The sequence below is a fragment of the Plutella xylostella genome, chromosome 23, assembly GCF_932276165.1.
Source record: "Plutella xylostella chromosome 23, ilPluXylo3.1, whole genome shotgun sequence".
NCBI lineage: Eukaryota > Metazoa > Arthropoda > Insecta > Lepidoptera > Plutellidae > Plutella > Plutella xylostella.
In genome coordinates this window covers 5,707,031-5,727,439 of record NC_064003.1, presented here as the reverse complement: position 1 = coordinate 5,727,439, position 20,409 = coordinate 5,707,031, and the positions used below count along the sequence as shown (strand labels likewise).

At 36.9% G+C, this 20,409-nt stretch overlaps 1 protein-coding gene across 7 annotated transcripts in view; it reads left to right on the top strand.

Annotated features, from left to right (window-relative positions):
- The first annotated feature begins 4,227 nt into the window (after nucleotides 1-4,227).
- The window catches only part of LOC105392543 (protein unc-13 homolog 4B), a 40,057-nt gene continuing 23,875 nt past the window's right edge, over nucleotides 4,228-20,409 (top strand). For 2 of the 7 annotated variants that reach the window (XM_048629398.1, XM_048629397.1), the window contains exons 1-2: nucleotides 6,068-6,272; nucleotides 7,573-8,650. In XM_048629398.1, the coding sequence (XP_048485355.1) occupies nucleotides 7,737-8,650 (914 nt within the window). In that variant the 5' untranslated portion in view covers nucleotides 6,068-6,272; nucleotides 7,573-7,736. Of the gene's footprint in view, nucleotides 4,376-6,067; nucleotides 6,273-7,572; nucleotides 8,651-17,265; nucleotides 17,863-19,729; nucleotides 20,308-20,409 lie in introns of those variants that run through there. The other 5 variants (XM_038113257.2, XM_048629399.1, XM_038113260.2 and 2 more) reach the window with 5 other exon arrangements.

Sequence of the window (20,409 nt, the reverse complement as noted above, 5' to 3'; positions counted from 1 at the left end):
TTTTACTCTCGATGCCTACGTTACCTACGTAGCAATATTTCCTTGTTTGGCAAACGTAACTATTCTGTAAAACTTTAACTTTCCCTGTATCGGGTTACAGATCACATGCCGACCTCATGAATAACTCAACTCATTGCGTGCACATTCATCTTAAAGTGCGCCTTCTTTTTTAAATTTCGTAAAGTTATACCATCGGAAGGTACTGAAACAGCTCGTATTGCCATTATTATTATAGCGTTAGGAAACGTGAAAGGACAACGAAAATTGCATTACTGTGATGGCGGAAACGTCCATAAAAGGAAAGGTCGCATTTTATCAGTGAGTTTTCGATCAACTGCCACAGGAAGAAACAATATGAAAATGGCGGACGAACACCTATTCTCCCCATTCGTAGGTCTGTAAAATCTTTCCTATTCCCACTCTAACAGCCGCCATGTTTGCATTCTTTCTTTATCTGCGCATGCTATACATACCAAACTCAGACGCTAAATCAACACACAGGTTGTAGGTTGATAACTGTCTGCTACCCGCACCGCATAACCAATGAGACACAATGTTTTCTTCGAGGCAATTAGAAAATTGGGTGCGCTCTTTATATTCAACAGGGGTGCTGCGTCGCCATTGGCAGGGAAAGTGCTAAAATAATGTATTTAGCCTTTAGTTGTCGGAGGAAGTTAGTGCGCGTGAGTTGATTGTATCTTGGTTGGGGCTACGGATGTATTTGGTACGGATTTCACTTTTATTTGGTCGTCAAATCAAATAAAATATGTCGTTATGTGTAGATACGTTAAGTAGGTAGATATGTACTTTTGCTACTAGAAATCGTGCGGTTCATTTCGGTGAATAATTGAGCAATATTATTCTGAAGGTTGTTGAAAGTTTCAATTATTTACAACCGGCTTCTAAATGGTTTAGGAACAAAGCTAGACGTTTTAATTGACTCAATTAAACTTCTGGGAAGTGTTAACGCTCAGGAAAACTTAGCAGGAAAAATTTATTAGATATTTTGTAGCTCTGAATCTGATAACGACGATAGACGACCGAATGGCGTAGACGACCGAATGGCGTAGTGGTTAGTGACCCTGACTACTGAGCCGATGGTCCCGGGTTCGATTCCCGGCTGGGGCAGATATTTGTTTAAACACAAAATATTTGTTCTCAGGTCTTGGATGTGCCCGTAAAATGGCAATAGGCCCGCCCCCTATTACATTGGGACTAACATAACACTCTGGCGAAAAGTGGGTGCAGCAATGCACCTCTGCCTACCCCGCAAGGGAGTACATTAGTACAAGGCGTGAGTGCGTGTTTTTTTTTTTTTTTTTTTTGAATCTGATAAATTAGCATCTGGCAGCATCTTCTCTGCATCAGTTATATCGAATCCACCTCGACGTTTTTTTTTACCATTTGTATTTGTAGGCACTTGTTTGACTATTTTGCTAGAGACTTCCAGATTTCAGATGTCCTGCTGCCGTACCACCACCGATACATTACCATAAATTTATTGCTCACTGGATATTACGATTTTTTAATATTTTTTTGTTTTCCTTTCCAAGTAAACATAATCCCTTATTGTCCATGTGCATTGCTCACAATCCCGAATGAGAAGCAATTTATTCCAATTGTGTTAATTGAAACAGCCGGATCCAACATCTTGCTGTAAAGCGATTATCCAATCATAAGGAGAGAGGACTAAACTTTTAGAAACTGGGTGATTTCCTGGTTGATTCTGGATATGTGCATTGTACTCTTTATAAAACGGGAATACGGTGCGCAGCTTATACTGACTACTTATTTCTTCTTTGATTGACCTGGATTCGAGAAGTTCACTGTTAAAACTTCAACCTGTATTGTTAGATACGTGCTACGAGGGATTGCTACAATGCATCGGTTTTATAACAAACTCACATGGGTAAGTACCTACGTATCTAAAAAAATCTACCTACTCATACGATATTCCCAAAATATTTCCCTCAACCTTGTCACCAATGTTTACCTATCCTAGATGTTATTATTATCCGGCCAAGATTAAACTCCTATACAGGTCATTGCCTTGAAAGTGTCGCGTGACCTAAAATTCATAGGCACTATGAAACTGGGACAAAAAAGTCTAAATATGGAACCTATGCTTATGGTTCCTAAAAGTATTGAATGTCCATTCAATGACCACATCTCACTACCTATACCTATACGTCATCATCTTCGTCTTATCGTTGGTAAGACCACTCTTTGCCACCACCAATATCTTTGCCTTCAGATTTTGTGAGATGAGAGAGAGGGTTTAAATTAAGTACATCTACCTACATACACCCGATGACACTAAAGCCTTGTAAATTAATCATAGGGAGGGCCAAGAGGAAAGACGAATGAAGGCTGCGCCCCCAATATAAACAATAACACTGTCCACTGCATTTGGCGACTTATTCTGTAAAAGCGCTTCTATTGTGTTACCGTTGCCGTTTTTCAGGAGTTTACCCAGTATAATTACTTATGGTGTTATATTTTTAATGAGGGGTATTTGTCTACATCGATAATCGTTTTATGCTCATTGAGACAATAGTGCCGCGAATTTTGGGAAATATGTAATGTGAACTTAAAATATAGAAAAGCATATAGAAGATACTTATAATATATGAAGTTTTAATACATCTTTAATGGCGGTAATCGTTAACCAGCCTTTAATATTAGCGATCCCTTCGGGACTTGCATGAAGTAGGTACTTATACTCTTTACTACCGCGTCGAAGCTCAGAATAATCATCATTGCTGTTACGAATGCGATCGCCACGTCACGACAATGACCTTAGCGGATGCGGGTGTCACGCTTGCAGCGCACAATGACCCGACAATGGTTCCTAATCACCAATCACCTATTCTGTTCACGCCTGGAAAAAGTAGAACAAACATGCATCGATAAGGACCGTAATTAGGTTGGGAGTTTGGTAAGGTACCTACTACAGGTAGGAAGGGCTTTAGTGTTTAAAAGTTCATGACCGACTATTAGCGTTTAATTTCACATGTCTACCTAGGTGTACATAGTTATCCAGTCTTCTACTTCCCTGAACATGTATGACTTATGAAATTGGAATTATTATGTGATGTGTAACTTTAATAAACAGAAGTACTTACTTACATATAAGTATAAGTAATTTATTTTATCAGTGAACTTCCCGGAGTCTGCCAATGTACCAGACATTATACCTACCTATCATATTATTATGTACATACTCGTAAAGTGCGAAAACGCTAAATTTGCAACGGGATTGCAAGATATGGTAGTCCGAAATCAAAAATTGCCCTAAAAAACTTTCTGTTGCAAAGTCAGCGTTGTCGTATTCTACCTCGAGTAATATCGTATCAAGTGAACCTATTTATACATATAATATCAAACTGGACAGTCCTGAGCGCGTCTTGCGCCCCGTGCTAGGCTACCTGATCTGAAAGCTACCTCATCATTTCACTCGAGGAATCATTCACGGTATTTATCATAAATTAAATATTACGGAAAACAATATCTCAATCACCCAGAAAACCCTTTCTAGCTACACCAGCCTTATTTTTTTAGAACACATATTGTTTTATGCTTACCTATGTACCTACCTAGGTACCTGAAACAAGCTGAAAGTAGAGTAGTGTAGGATTTGCAACAAAGTGCCATTAGCGGTGTCCCACATAAAACGGTCCATTGTAAGGATTGATGGTGGACAGTGAAACTCTGTGCTGAAAACATACTGAAATGCTGAAAGACGTCATGTACTCGTATTGTATCCGTTTCATTATGTGCATAGGTTGTGTCCGGTTCGTCCCACATTTACATCTACCTATTGATACTGCAGATGCCATTTGCAATGTTTATTTACCTTAGATTAACACATATAATTGCTAATCAGATCACCATTAAACCATTTGCAATTTTCCGATCATAAGACAAGCATCTGTGCAATTAATCACCTGTGTTTACTGTTCAGGTATTTTCCGACACCTGCTTCCCATTCATAAGCAAGATATGTCATAAAAATGCGCTTAATTGTTCTGCCTATGATGCAATAGTCGGTTGCTGCTAGGCTATTGTAGCGGCAGGATGGGCAGAGCCAACCAGCCTCTAAAACTCTAATGTATGGAGTTGTATGAGTCAAGTGCAGGATCGCCGGGCTGGAACGATCTGGCTCATAGTAGAGTCAGCACGTGCCGCGTTCACACGTGTCATTGACGTCAAAAACAAGTGCCAGCGCAAGTGTGTACGTAGCTTTATACAGTCTCCGGGTTGTGCGCGGGAGTTGCCGGGAGCGTAAGGACTTTCTGGAAGCCGTTTCTGTGATGATATGTGCATTGGTGGTTGAAAGTGATTGTTGTCGAGGATATCAATTTATAACTGTTCGGTAAGTTTAGTTTAATTATATTATACTTATTCGTTAACTCTTTTTTATATGTAGGTATTTAAGGCCCTAACCCTACCAACTTTTTTTTGTTCAGGAGACTTTCTGTCGTTGCGTGTTCAGGATGACAAAGAAATACTTAATTTGGTCATTTGAACTGCTGAATATGTTTACCCTACCGCTGATAAAAGTGTTGAAAATTCACACCTATATAGGTACTTAGGTAAGGTAGGTATAGGTTATATAGGTATGTTGCGTTTTTCTTACAACAATAGAACCAACATTCACTTAACGCATCTCATTTTAACCCGCCAGTGGTGACGTATATGTCTGTGAGACCGGGTGGTTCGAAAAAGCCGAATAACTTTCTCACTAGCCATCGATTTTTGTTGTGATTTCGGGTAGCTGCCTCATTTCCCATCCCCCATCGTCAGTCCACCCCGCGACGATGACTCGTGCGCAGGTTTCGAAGTTTTGGCGCCAACCCGGTGCGTGAGACCGGGGTCACCGACTATGTAAGTCAAATTTAAAGATGTTTTTTAAATTTTTCATACATTTTTTTTATTTTTCTTGACTGTATTTTTGTTTTGTGATTGTAAATTTAATGATTGAACTATTTTTAATAGATAATTGTAGGTATTTATACAAATATAAGTACTTAATAGACTTCAATAAGTTTTTACAGTAATATCAGCTAGTTTCAGCATGTCCTTGAAAATGACGACGGAGATAGCTAGACCTTCAAAAAATTGTCAATGTTATGAATGTGGATAGCGAAAATAACAGAAAAATTTAATATATTTGTCACAAAATGTAAGAAATATATGTTTTACGACCATGTAAGTGCCGTCTTGCAGAAACTGTTTGGCTTTGGAGAAACAATGACTTTTAGTGTATTATTGTTATTATTTTTTTGGTAGAAGTATATAATTTTTTGTTTTTTCTTATTAAGTTCGTAGTGTTATAAAACTATAAAAGGTGGACTTAGTTATAAAAAATTACATCATTGTTGTATTTTTTTAATTTTTAAGATGATAGGTGAAAAATTATGTAAATATTAAGTGTTCTAAGTACCATGGTAAAAGGACTAATAAACGAGCCGTGATTTATGATAATGCTTTGTTTTATTGTCAAACAAATACTTATCTTTAAAATTATACTAATTTTAAGTAGCATGTGTAGTTAATTAAGTAAAAAAATAAGTTTGAAAATCCCGGTGCGTGAGACCGGCGTCACCAACGATGTAAGTCAAATTCACGTCACCACTGGCGGGTTAAATTTAGTACAAAGCAGATGTTAGAGCGACCTCTTTGTCCAGCGAACCTTAGCTAAATGCTTTAATTGAATAAAACTTTCAACTGCAGATAAAGAGATTCTAAACATACTCACATTTCCGGAAAATATCACAGTAGTCAATCATTTATTGCATCCATAAGTTTTACACGTATCTTCAGTACCTAACCTACCTATTAGGTAGCTAAAGAGTTGTATTGTATACGTAAGTATACCTAGTCATACTAATGTGCCCTGTACTCGTTAACAAAACATCTAACGCGCCAAAACATATTCCTGAAATGAAATTTTCAGTTATTTTTGATTTATCAACTAGCATTTCGCAATCGCAGTTGCAGATATCATCATGTTATCTCCAAGGAGAAGATACCGACAGGCGCGTTAGTTAGAACCACATGCTGTTGTTAGTAGTGTCTATCGGGTTATATTTGTGATACAAACTGAAAAAAAATATACGTATTTAGATACACATAACTAGTTGTGTAACGAGCAAGACGATTTACAGAAAAGTGGACAGTTTTTTAGGAAGCGCAGAAGTGAAATGTTACATGTTCGTAGACTCTACATAACCGTAGCCCTACCTAAAGCAAGAAGATATCTATAATGGGTACGTACATAGTTGAAAATGCATAAGTTTCAGTACTTAGGTAGTGCAGGCAGGTACCTACCTAGGACGCAGGACACTGCACAATCCTAAAATTTATGTGGTAACTACTTACTCTAAGAGTGATTAAGTAGATCTACCTACCTAGGGCTTTTACCCTAATATGAATGTATGAAAAGTTTCATAAAAACTTGATATGTACTTATGCATTAGTTTGCAACTTTAACTAACATACCTATCGATATCACGCTATATTTCTAAATCAGTGTTATACTTTAATAGTTAGGTAATTAGCGTAATTGTTTGGATAATTGTTAATTTTAATTATTTTAAGCCTAAAGCCAAAAACGTATCTTATTACAAGTGGAATGAAGTCTAAAATAAAATCACCGGCAATCCGACAAATACATATAGCATAATGAAAAACCATTTCAGGAGCTAGCAAAACACAGCACAGCTGAAGGTATATTATGCAAGCCACAGTCGGGTTTGAACTTCAAGATCAAACGTCGATACTATTTTCGATCGCACTTCCATCGATTATCCGTAATGGCCGACTGCCGGTGTGGCGTTCGGAAGGACGCCGACATCGACAGCCGGCTTGTATTTTTGTATTTTCGCTAGAAATCGCGGCTACAACATCCTGCGAGCAAGTACCGTGACGAGAGGGCCCCTCCTTTACATAGATAACTACCTGCCTGCCTGGCCGGAAAAGAGAAAAACTCAGCAAATTAAAAATAAAAACCTACTGCACGTAATGAAAGCATGAGTCATCCAATGCAATAGAAATTGTGCACAGAGGGCTATACCTACAAGTATATACTATACCTATACTTAGGTACATTGTTCATCCTATGTCCTATGACGGAACCAAATAGAATAGATTTCTACATAAGTATGTACGTACATACGTTTTATGTTATGTAAGGGAGATTAATTTTGTGTGACAACTCCATAAACCTAGATCTTACACTTCGTGCCTAGTTAGGTAGCGGTGTATTCACAGAGAAAGCCAATTAGTTCTGGTTATTTTACTTCTGTATTGTCTGTTAGATAATTATGTATTAAATCTTTGTAGTTTGAATATATTTTGAGGCCCCGTTATGCAGAAAACACCTTCGTATCAGAGTTAATTAAACATGTCACCAATTAATCAAATTGACTTCTACGGACGTCGACCTCTCTGTCCTTTAGCTGTTGAATCTACCTCGCAGTGAGATAATACTCTACACGCATGCTATTTTAATTACTCTTACGAAACACTTTACTAGTCATTAACTGACTAACATTTTTTTTTTTTCAGCATACAAAGAATGCTTCCCTACATGCCCCTCGCCGAGACGATAAGGATTGATCTCGCGAGATAAAATCAGAATGCGCACTATCGGAAGGACAGATTAAAATCGTCAGTAGCTAAACCATTCTAGAGATTTCTACGTCAGACTAAGACCAAAGTTTAGTCCAAAGATGCCTGAGATAGGTCCAATGATGCGAGCCCTGGAGCTTCAGCGGCTGGTGGAGCATAAAGTGTCGGAGTGGCGCGAGAGGTCGGCCCGGGTCAGCGGCGCCCCCGGCCCCGCCGCTTATCACCCGCGGGCCAACTTCACGCGACACACAAACAGACGCAAGAACAGCGCAGAAATCAACAGAATTATCGCAAAGTACTCCAGACCTAATAGCAGGACGGACGAGCGACACGCGTCGATACAAACAAGCCAAACACGTAAACAAGTCCAGTCCTACCAACCCGCGCCAATCAGACCCGCGCGACAGAAGAAAGGATCCCTCAAGGGGTCTAAAAGTGAAGACAATCTCGCGAATATGGACTCTGAGGTGAGCTATTACCCAGAGATCAAGCCCCCGCCGAGATACAAGTACAGGACGAAGAGTTGTGAGGATATAACGGCTTTTGTTGACGTGAACCATAGCAAGAAGAGCACCATGTACCAGGAAAACAGTATACTGAACTCCAAAACCGCTAGCCAGGTGAGGCCTGTGCCGCTGCCAAGGAAGCAGCTGCACAGCATCTGTGAGGACTCCATGACCGAGTTCAAGGACAGTGCCATAGAAATCAGAAGTGAGGACAGTTTTAGGACGTCGACTCCGATATCTAAGCGGAAGACGTACAGTGAAGGTGAATTCGGGACTATGAGTGGTTTCCAGAAGTGTGTGAAGTATACGTCGAACGTTTTCACGCTGAGGAAAGGGCGGTCGGAGCCCGACATCCTGAGTGCTATTACTAGTGTAGAGTCAGTGGGTTCCAGTAAGACATTGGATGCCAAGAAGCGTTGGAAGAATTTGAAGTCGCCGTTTAGAAAAGCAGCGTTCTCTTTTCTGGTTCCCTGGAAAAAGAAACAGAGAGAGGAAGTTTCTGATAGTCGGTGAGTAAATTATCTTATTTTATTATTATTAGATTATTTATAATGAACTAGCTGATCCCGCGAGCTTCGCTTTTGCCTTAAGAAGTTTTCCCGTGGGAATTCCGGGATAAAAAGTAGCCTATGTTCTTTCTCAGGGGCTAGACCATGTGTATACCAAATTTCATTCAATTCCGTCCAGTAGTTTTGGCGTGAAAGAGTAACAGACACACAGACAGACACAGTTACTTTCGCATTTATAATATTAGTTAGGATTTCGATAAAAATTAAATATTTGAGAAAAAAACGTGGAGCAGCTAGCTCCAAAATTTGCTTGAGACAAATTTAAGTCCAATTCTAAATATAGGTAGGAAAGTACTTACCTAATTAATGAAATTATCAGTATCATATAGAAATACACTGCCATTCCCTCAAAAACTCAGAAGCTAAAACTTGTCAATTTCTCTTCTCAATCGTAAATTTAATGGATAAGTTATCATAATTTTTACCACGTTACATGTTACATCACAAGATCACTGGATATTATTACATATTTACTTACTTATCAGCTGATTAATAAAAATAGAATTGATTCGGGATGAGCGGCTGATGACTATTATGTAGTTTGATGATGTACTTATGTACAAAATATTATAGTATGTGTATAAATAAGTATAATAAATAATAAAGCTGAGGGTAGTAGTCGAAAGTGTAGATAGACTGGGGAAAATAAGCGAAACACTCTGTATATTTTAATTGGCTAGGAATTTAGTTAGGTTTTATTACCGATTGCGTCACAATTTTCTAACCAAGCACTTATGTCTATGGACTGAAGACGACCTAATTAATTACATACTTATTGTTTACATCAACGAGATAATTTTCCATATAAAATTTCCTCTATGTACTCATTCCAATGTTACCAATCATTATTATGATTAAGTGCAATCAAAGTGCAGTTGCTGTAATCAGCGGATGTGATTTACTTACTTAAAATATTGTGTTTGAAGTTAAAATAAAAATTATCGTTTCATTTGTAGTTCACAAGTACCTAAGCTTTCAAAAAAATTCTCGCTTGATTTTTAGGCCTCGTTTTTAACCGACTTGGAAAAAGGAAGAGCTTCTCAATTTTATAAGTCTTCACAACCAATAATTTTTCTTCATCGAACTATAGGTACTAGAGGTATGTAGGTAGGTATACCATGGTTTAAGAAGCAGTTAAAATTTACATTGATTTTTATTTCTTCGTTCCTACACTGATTTAGGTACACTGTTATTGAATGAATACTAGGGTACTTAAGTACTTATATCGATAAACGATACTCAAGATATTAACACAAAACTTAGGTAATTATGAGTTTGTGATTACTTTACAAGTTTCAAGTAGAAACGACTAGGTATTACTTTACATTATTTACAAATTTAAATTCAAGTGCTTAGCGATAACAGTTGAACTAGCATGACTAATGAAATTATGGACACGGTCAATTAGATTGAGACATTGAATCCTGTTATTAATACACAAGGCATATTAGGCAGGTACCGCCTATTTTTATTAGTTACATGCACGCAACTTATTTCACATTTCAATCGAAATATATTGTAATTATTAAGTAAGACGACCGAATGGCGTAGTGGTTAGTGACCTGACTACTGAGCCGATGGTCCCGGGTTCGATTCCCGGCTGGGGCAGATATTTGTTTAAACACAGATATTTGTTCTCGGGTCCTGGATGTGCCCGTAAAATGGCAATAGGCCCGCCCCCTATTACATTGGGACTAACAAAACACTCTGGCGAAAAGTGGGTGCAGCAATGCACCTCTGCCTACCCCGCAAGGGAGTACATTAGTACAAGGCGTGAGTGCGTGTTTTTTTTTTTTTTTTTTTTTTTTTTTTTATTAAGTATGACACAAAAAAACATGCACTTGGTAACTAGGTATATGTAGTTAACTACTAACAAAACATCTCAGAAGGAATTGGAAGGCACTTCTTACCTTCAGATAAATATCATAGAAACTTTCATAATTAAATAAAAGTTTCATACTGAAAATCCCTTACAATGTAAGCGCTGCATTTTACTGCGGTACTACGTGAAACGTCCGATGAGCAAATAGTATTCACACAGCTCGCTAGATGGCGTAAGTAGTTGTATAAAGATCTATAGATCATTGACTTACATTGAAACATTGAAACATATTTATTGGTAAGTTTTTACATTACACGTCAAAGTCACATTAATTAAAATAATTAAAATGATTAAAATAATTAAAAAATGATTAAAATAATTAAAAAATGATAAAAATAATTAAAAAATGATTAAAAATAAATTATTACTTATTGTTTACGTTGTGTTTTAGGTTTGTGGCGGGTAGGGAATTTCCATTTTGGTCAATATTTATAAATGTATAAATTAAGTAACTACCTGTGACCAGATTCAGGGGGTTTTACCGTACCGTATATACATGCTAACTTAGTAACTTGAATCTTGGTTACTTGGTGGTTAGTTGTAAGGGCAATTTCACTGTTTCATTGTATTCTCAAACATAGTTGGTAATGCAAGTAGATAAGCCAAATGTATGCAATAAAGGTAGGTTTAATAAAAAATACGGGCTGAGTAATCAAATGGCCGTGACTGTTACAGCAATAGGTAAGGTTGCGTAATACCAAAATACAGTCGACCATAACCATAACATTGAACCAGAAGTACCTACGTACTTTTAAAGTTTATCACGAACTTTGTGAGTATATTGTGCGGAATTATTTCACGAATATAGCGTGATTCTAGTTTCAATAAGGAACTAAGGTAAAGTTTAACTTCTCTCACTTGAGCAGGTAAATCTGACTCAAGATGGACCTACTTAAGGACATTTTTGGCCAATCAACTGCATCCCGTATTCTAGTTCTCCTTAATTAGATGTACCTACTTAATATAACTGTCAAAAATTATGATACACTTAGTTTAAAATGGTTTCAGAAAATGCAATATAGCTTGTGTCTCCTTCCTCATTTCCTTTCAGCATCTATTTAGTATTTGATGCATCATTTCAAACGACTATCATGACTTGGATGAGAGTTGACTCAGTTCACAAAGCCGTGTTTGTTCTATAAGCAGTACCCTACAGTTCATTGCAAACATACAAAGAACCCCGATAAGCAATGAATACGTTGAGTTGAGAATGGCGGGCGTTGACGCGGAAAAAACATAGTTAGCTCCGTCTGTTGCGGGCATACCGTAAGGACAGGAGCATAAGGATTTCAATGCCTTGCACTGCTTCGATGGGTAATTGTAAATTTTAACAGGCTATCCTTTAAAGGGAATTACCATGAACTGAGTTGAGTTGAAGCGTCCATAGTCGAGGTAGCTCAGTGACCGTAACTGATCATTAAAGTTAGTCATCGGATGGGTGACCCATTTTAAGTGGTTGTTTTCTGCGCACTTCCGTGTTCTGTGCTTTAAGCCGTGCGTTGCTGTTTCGGGAGCAATCCACAGCCTAGTCAGGGGCCTTCGGGTAGCTTGAAAACATCTGACAGTCGGGTTGACCACTTACCCGACAACTCTCTCAGCACAAGCTTGCCTGTGTTGGGGTCCACCATTTCGCACTGGGCTTGCGTGGTGAACTACGCCTAAACCCTTCCTTCATTGGAAGGATACCCTTGCCCTATCAATGGAGAGTTGGAGACGTGATGGGTAGTAATGTTGAGTTGAGTTGCGACAAAGTATATTTTAATTAATTTGAATTAATGTTATTTCTATCAGATATGCTAAGGTCTTGACACATACTGACGAATACATCGTATTTGCTCCATAATCTGTTATCTTTGTCATATTATCATGTGATCTAATGTTTGAGAAAGCTATTGTTCAAGTTTATCCACCAATTACCTTTATATGGATCCTAGATACAGTGCGAGTATAAACCTTTACGAGTAGTTACGATTGTGACATAATATACCTATTACTTTGATGACATAGGTTGGTTGATATTTGTATACAAAACAGTCTGCAACGCAGGAATCAAAACCCTTCTGTTAAGGACCTATCTATACTTGTTTTAATAGCTCATTCTTTTCTACTGCTGGACCCAGACCTCTACTTTTTTTAACACACTTTTCATTATAGGGTTCCATGGTCTAAATTTAGATAAAACAATACCATATTTGTGAAATCAATTATACCCACCGTGTGAATTGATTTAGGAAATTGCAAATGTTGGGGAAAACTTGGGACATGACAATGGTATTTCCGATTACAGTAGCTAATTGTATTTACTTAATATAGAATCCCGCGCATTATAACAAGTCTGAGTAAGGTGTTTAATTACCTAGGTATATACCTAGGTCTAGTCTCCACGGGTATTGAACAATAACGTAATTATGGGCGTTGTTGTCAATCGCGTATACCTTATGCTTGTAATTATTTAGTAAATTACCTTACTTTGAAGTCAGTAAGTAGGTTTAAGTACCTATATTGTTATTAATTATTGTAATGCACCTGCTACCGACTCATATCAGATAACAAAGCAAAGAGCACGTCAATCTCCAAGAATGAGGAAAATACATCTTACTCTTACTCAGGCGTGCACATAAAAATATTAATCGTTGTATGAGCTAGAGTCGCCAAGCATAAGTTTTTGACCTGCCACAGTCTATGCGTCTAGTGTTAATCATCCGTTTTGGCAGACGGTAGTACCTAGATACCTACGAAGTAGCCATAGTTATACTTATAATTTATATTAAATTATAAGTATAATATCAAGCGCATGAGTGGCTCACTTAAACTCACTTTGTCATTCAGCACACAAAAGACTTCGTCTAATGGCAGTGTGTCGTTACTTATAGCAGTTATACCTAAGGTTCGTCTGTACTGAATGTAGTAACCTGAGTTTTTCTGAACAGAAAATGTTTCATAACAGGAAAATGGACAAAGAAATAGAGTAGGTATAGTAAAGTTAGGTATCCTGTCGCTTCGTCATCGTTGATTAAATTTTTGGTAAAAACTCTTGAACGTAGATTTAATTTGCACTAATTATTATGGAGTGTTTGTTTTTGTATGTTATGTATTACGTTGTTGTAGGTTGGTATTTTGGCTACAAAAACTAGATCACAGTCACAAAATTGACTCATGTTTCGATGTGCTTACTTTAGTCTCAGCACCTTTTTTAGATTTTACTAATTGAATTAGGTAGGTACGTCTAGCAACGTCATAGCAAATCTTGATGTGAATATCAGAAAAAATACTTTTAGAGGAATTTCCTATATAATTAGCTAATATAACTATGTCCTGTGAATAGCCCGGTTTATATACTAACGGACATAGACTTTATTATATAGGTAAATACACCAACATAATCTTTCGTTCTTCAACAATGTAGCTAGGTAAGTATAAAAATATATAAATAATAAGTAAACATAAGTACATATTAATATCTTTCTCTTTAATTCAGCGAGTCCTGAGATTAACGTACCCTATCAGCTTTCGACAAAGACGTGACAAAGTAAAATCGTTTTTTTGTACCTTCTTGAAATTTAATTAAGTAGGTATTTGTAATGAGATATTTTTGCAATTGAATTTTACTGACTCTGTAAAAAGCTGTGATGAAAATAAAGCCTTATGCAGCAAAGATACCTATTTGATTTGATGGGTCCAGCCAGACTCGCCCCATTCCACACTCGACCCGGCCAAACTCGACCCGAATTTCATAATTTCGATAAGGTTCATTTTTGTTTGTATTTTTTTTCTTATCGCAAAGTACAGTCGACAGAAAATGTTTATGGATTTCTTAATTGATTGCATATAAAGTGATTATCACTTAAATTTAAGAAATATGTTGACTAAACTAGCCTAAGTTTGACCTCAGTAACAGAGAGAGGTAGTTTACCCTTCTCATTGTTTTAGCCTGAAATAAACGGTTATCGATAACAATGTATTGTAATTAATACATTTGATAATCAAGGGCTACTGCGAAGTAATTATAATTTTATAAACAGCAAACGGATTTTATAAAAAGGATTTTATACATATTTCATTGTAAAGATATTTTGTGTAACTGTGATTTTAGCACACATAATTATTAATAGTTACTTATTTTGTAAATATTTATTATTACTTATTACGTTTATAATTCAAAACATGTGTTACCTACTAATAATGTTTATAGAAAATGATAAATAAATGATTAAAAGTACAAATTATTACTTTTGTTTGAATTAATCAGCACATAAAACACCTAACTATAATTTCAGTGGGTTGATTAGGTTACCTTAAAGGGTCGGTCAATTAGAAATCTGGAAATATTTAGGTCCAGTCGTATGTCTTGATTAGGTATCTAGGCGTTAGGATGTTTGGCACATTCATACAGAAATACATCATAGTAAACAAGGTATATAAAGCGATTGGAAAACAATGGAATGAAAAATATAACTACTTATAGCATAATGCGTAGCGCCGCTGCCGCGCCATCACCATCAGATAATGATAAAGATTACATATAAATGACGTACTTTGTAAAGTAACTCTGTATTAAACTATACTTATGTGTAGTGTTTTAGATCCATTCTATTCTATTCTATTCTCTGTGGGGGTGTCAGTTCCTGCACCTGGCTCTCTCGAGTGGAACCTTTGTGCATATCCCCAAGGTCTAAACTGCCTTCCTAAGCTTGGACCATTTCCCACCACGCTGGTCCACTGCGGGTTGGTGGGTTCACATATCTAGATGTGCTAAATCACGATATGCAGGTTTCCTCACGATGTTTTCCTTCACCGTAAGAGCGATGGTATACATTGTACTTAAGTTAAAAGAACTCATTGGTACATGTCAGCGCCGGGATTCGAACCCGCATCTCTTGCGTGAGAAGCGGGCGCTCACCCGACTGAGCTACCACCGCTCTTAGTGTTTTAGATGTAGATAGAGTGTTTTAGAAAGATAGAGTTTTTTAATATAATTATGTTATTTATTTATATAATTTATAATTCTTTTACGTCTAATAAAAAAAATATATATATTCTGTTCTATTCTTATTACTATGGGGGCCAATCTCAATTCATTGTGGGGAAAATGGTATAGTTCCTTATATGATAATTATAGGTTTATTAAATTAGGAGGCAGATGCTATAATGAAGTGTCAGGCGCACTCCAAGTTTAACTCGTATAGGCTGAGCTTTAGTTAGTATGACGCGTCGTACACCTACAACATATGGCCAGTACCTACATATCATTTTCCCCACAATGAATTGAGACTAGCCCCCATAGTAATAGGAAATTAAAACTAAACTAAGTAATAAGAAATTTAACAACAAACATCTGGTCGTAATTGATCGGTGGGTAAGGCGTATCCCATACAGTTTTGCCCGTTATCCTTTTAATGTCAGCCTATGACCTCTATAAATGGCAATTGTCATTATACGTATTTTATACACAAATTATTGTTAATTATAGACATAAAATATTAATTAGTTTAAAATTAGGTAGGTATAGATATAAAATATATGTATAATTAACTACTTGCATAGATTTTTATTTTTTTTAAATGATCTTTTGTGTAGCGACCTAAAAATACATTCTGCGCTACCTGTTTTGGGAACTTGCTTTCGTTGAATTCTTTTGTATGAAAAAAAACATTATATTTTCGTAGAGACTTGTGTCAATCAGAACTGATATTATTTGTATAACTAAGGCATTTTTGGGGACTGGAGTGAGGAGGCCCATGTAAGGGATAGGTGGAAGACCCAGGGAAAAACTATATAAAGCAGTGGGGCACAACAGGTTAAAAAAAGTTTAAGGTTATATGTAGTGTAGGTACCTGGGCTCGATTTCTCACGGCATGACCTATGTTAACATGATTACAACCTATTATGTAATTAACAAGGTAACATCGGATAATAGGAGCGTCGGAGATAATTTTTAAGACATCTCTTTGTCTCACTGAAATAATTATAACTATAAGGACCTACCTGTCATAAGAATTAATTAGATACCATTTATGTGAGGGAAACTCCTTTACAAAACATTATTTAGGTACCTAAGAATACTAAAAGTGCTTCTTACTGGAGTTATTCCATCCGTGTAGATTATATGTAAAGCACTTTTGGTGCTGGCTGGCTGGTTAGGGCCTAAAACATTTATTATTAAATATTTTTATTGGTATTCTAGCCATCGTAGCAAATTTTATACCATAACAAACTCCTGTTCTGAATTTAGTCAGGTTGAACTAATTATGATATTGTATTTAAAGTTGGTTTTTCCTTCTTTGTTACGAGTTACACAATTAATTACTTGGATGCTATTCATTAATCCATTTAATACTCTCATGTGGTTCAGTATCTTTAATTTATAATTCATGGAAAATCAAATACTTGGGCAGATTATAAATTGCACTATTAACTAATAAACAATGTAGCTAAACATAAAACTTCAATTAAAATGTTTGTTTTTAAATCATGCGGCAATATTTTGGAAAAGTAACTAAAGTTATAAAATACGTTGCGTAATTGCGAATTTTATAGTAGTTCACTGAACTCTTACATGCCTTGACATCCTCTATGCAAGGAACTCTAACAATAGTCACGCAAAAAGGTCTTACGCCGACTGAGCCGGGGGAACCATAGAAAAAAAGGTTCCCAAGACAATAAAGGCACGGTCAACCCGCGACGCCGCTCAGTTTTGCCGCGAATGCCTCCGTAGGTGACCTGAAATCGTGAAACCTTCATGAACTCTTCACGTGATATTATTATTTAACTATCTCGAAAAACAATTTACATAAGACTTTTTACACCAAGATAAGTTTGAAGGAAATAGGTTTACAACATAATTTATTCATTTGTTTAGTATATAGCATCTTGTGCTAAAGTGTTCAGCTACTGTATTTTTTGTTTGAAAAAATGAATAAGAAAATTCAGAGTGACCCGTGGATGTTTGTGTATAGAAAACTGAGAGAACAAGAAATACTTGGTAGTGGGAAATGTTGTTGCAGCGGGGAAAAGGAAGTCGAAGCCACCGGCCGGTGTCGGTGTAAGAAGTAAGTGTGCTTGTGCTGTGAAAGTCCCATTAACTTTTTAAGGAATACAGCTAGTTCTCTGTGTCCTGCGGATCCTGGAAAATACAAAGAATTTACAAAGTTACGCTGATTAAAGTGATTAAAATGAAGTATTCAGAAGTTCGTAAAAGTGCCTGGACGGTGGCTTATAAGAAGCTTCAGGAAACTGAAACATTCGGCAGCTCACGATGCTGCTGTAAAAAGTGAGTTTTTGTTCAGCTCTTCACATGAGAAGATATATTATTTTTATTGTTTATTTACACTTGGTATAGACTATGGTTCTAGTACGCAGGTTTTTCATGCTCAAATTCACGAGGTTCCATTCTGGGTCGCCTTTTTTGATCGAGCGTTGGAAATGGATAGAATCCGAACTCATCATAACATAATAAAATTCTTCAGTAGCTTTAGCCTAGCATCTTTAAAGTTTTTGTTACATGTTTTATCTTATAGTAGGAAATGACGTAGTAAAATACCTACATACCTAAGTACGTAAGTTTGTTTTTTATACACCTAAACATTGCGTATACAAATACATTAATCCTTAAAATGAGGCCATGCACATAATAATGTACATATGATGATTAATTTTACAGTATAGTACGGGACACATTCGGCTATCTAACGATACATACGTTTACAAGGCTTTACGTTATTCTTTGCTACGTATGACATATCTCCGTCAGTTGAGGTACTGATGAACAGTTGAACATTCACATCACAGTTTCAGTGATGTAACTGTTTGCATATTGATAACCGCCGTATCGTCTAAAATTATAATGGAATAATTATAGCTAGGTACTAGATTTTATACAAGCCGCGGCTATACCTACATGTAGATTTATGTGATCATGTTCTATATAATCATAATTTCAAATAACCTTGCAGATTTACGTTCGTTACAATTTTACATTGACACGAAAGCCCATGAACCCCAGTCACATCATAGCGGCCTTGGACTAAGGAAGTTGTTTCGTCAAGTTGACCACCCATTTATAGTACCTACATCTAACTCAACAGGAACTTACCTTTTTTTGTTTAATTAAGAACTGTTTTTTTTACAACAGACCGAAAAAAGAAAAGGTTGTTTACCTTTTACGTCACATCCTGAGTACCTACGAAATGTTTTTACAATGATCAGTAACGACCACTGAAACTTTAAAAATAAACATAAGCTATATAAGGACGATTCCGTATTGAAAAAAAGTGAAAATCGACTCTGAAACTTTTCAAAGTTACCTGCGTGCGTACCGATTTGTCACAAGTACCTAAATGTGTCATCAGCATCACTAACTTCATCATCAACTTTACCTACGACTGGTTAGTAGGAGTAGGATGCCACTGCTATATAATAATGCGATGATTCATTTTTATGCAATGCATCAATGTTTAAAGTTATAGCAATATGAGACGAAGCTGCGGAGACCACGAACAGACAAACGTGGCGTGGGAAGCCCTCCAGCCCGCAAATCCAACGACCTTAGACAGGTAGTTAGGTAACCGGTAGCATGAATCTGGTGAGCCGAGCACAATCTTTTTGTAAAGTCCTATTTCCAGCAGTGGGTGATTAGAGGATGGTCTGACATTAATTATTTTATTCAATGCCATTTATAAGAGAGGTTCTAGAATTATCCTCAAGTCTTTCTAAAATATTAACCAAGTTTTGAAGACTTAACTATTTTGTTTTTCTTTAGATTTAGGTACCTATGACGAATAAAGAAACCCGACCTAGATTAATGAGTGGGCTGATTAATTGACTGATTCCCTTAAAGGCAACATGCATTGCATATCGTCACAATGCGCATTCAGTGTATTGTAGGAATAGCGCATACGTCGCGTCGCCACTTCAATTCGAATTCATTACTAACTTCCTGATCTAGACCAATTGTGAATATTTGGGGTAATAGTCAAGTTATTAACATAAATTATTCTTCTAATTATTGCAGCACGGTAACTGTGTCTTTATACCTATAGGTGCTGGGCATATTTGTATAATGTAGTTACGAGTACTTATTCCAAATTGCATAGGTAATGTGCTACACGACGTGTGACTGTCCTTTGTTTACCTATTTGATTGTGTTGCATTAACAAAACCGCGTGTGCTATAGAGTGCGGGCCAGTTGGCAAGCCAGTGGCATGGCATGAGGCGTACTGCGCGGAGCTCGCTTCTTCCATCTCTGTCGGTATTACGTCAGTGCGACCGAACCAGTCGATCTGACTGTATCAAAACAAACGGTACCGCGACATACTTCCGGGGTTAACATAACACGAGTTTTCTAACCAACAAGTGTCTGATCTTCGGTTAAGAGTCAGTGCGAGTGTCAAGTTTAATTGGGATAAAGTTCAGAGTAGCAACAGTATAACTGGAAGATTATTCCGATAAGAAATTCGTTTTACTTGCGGAGTTTGCGTCATCGCGGGTTTTGTGCTCGTGAATCAGTGGTCTTGCATCTCAGGATTGTTATGGTAACGTTGCCGGCACAGTCAAGAAGGCGGCTTAACCGATTCGGCCACTTCTTTGAGTGAAGCAAGTCGTTCCGTGTGAATAAGCAAAATAAAACCGGCAGAATGGATGAAGAATCAATGTGGAAAGGATTTTATGAGCAGTTACAGCGGCAGAAATCCGAAGTAGATCAGCATCGTGAAAACAAGTAAGATGTTTTAAATAACCAATGAATGACTTAGGTAACTAGGTTAGAGATTCTTCTCATCTTCTACGTAGACGATGTTGATAAGAGATATTATGGGATTCA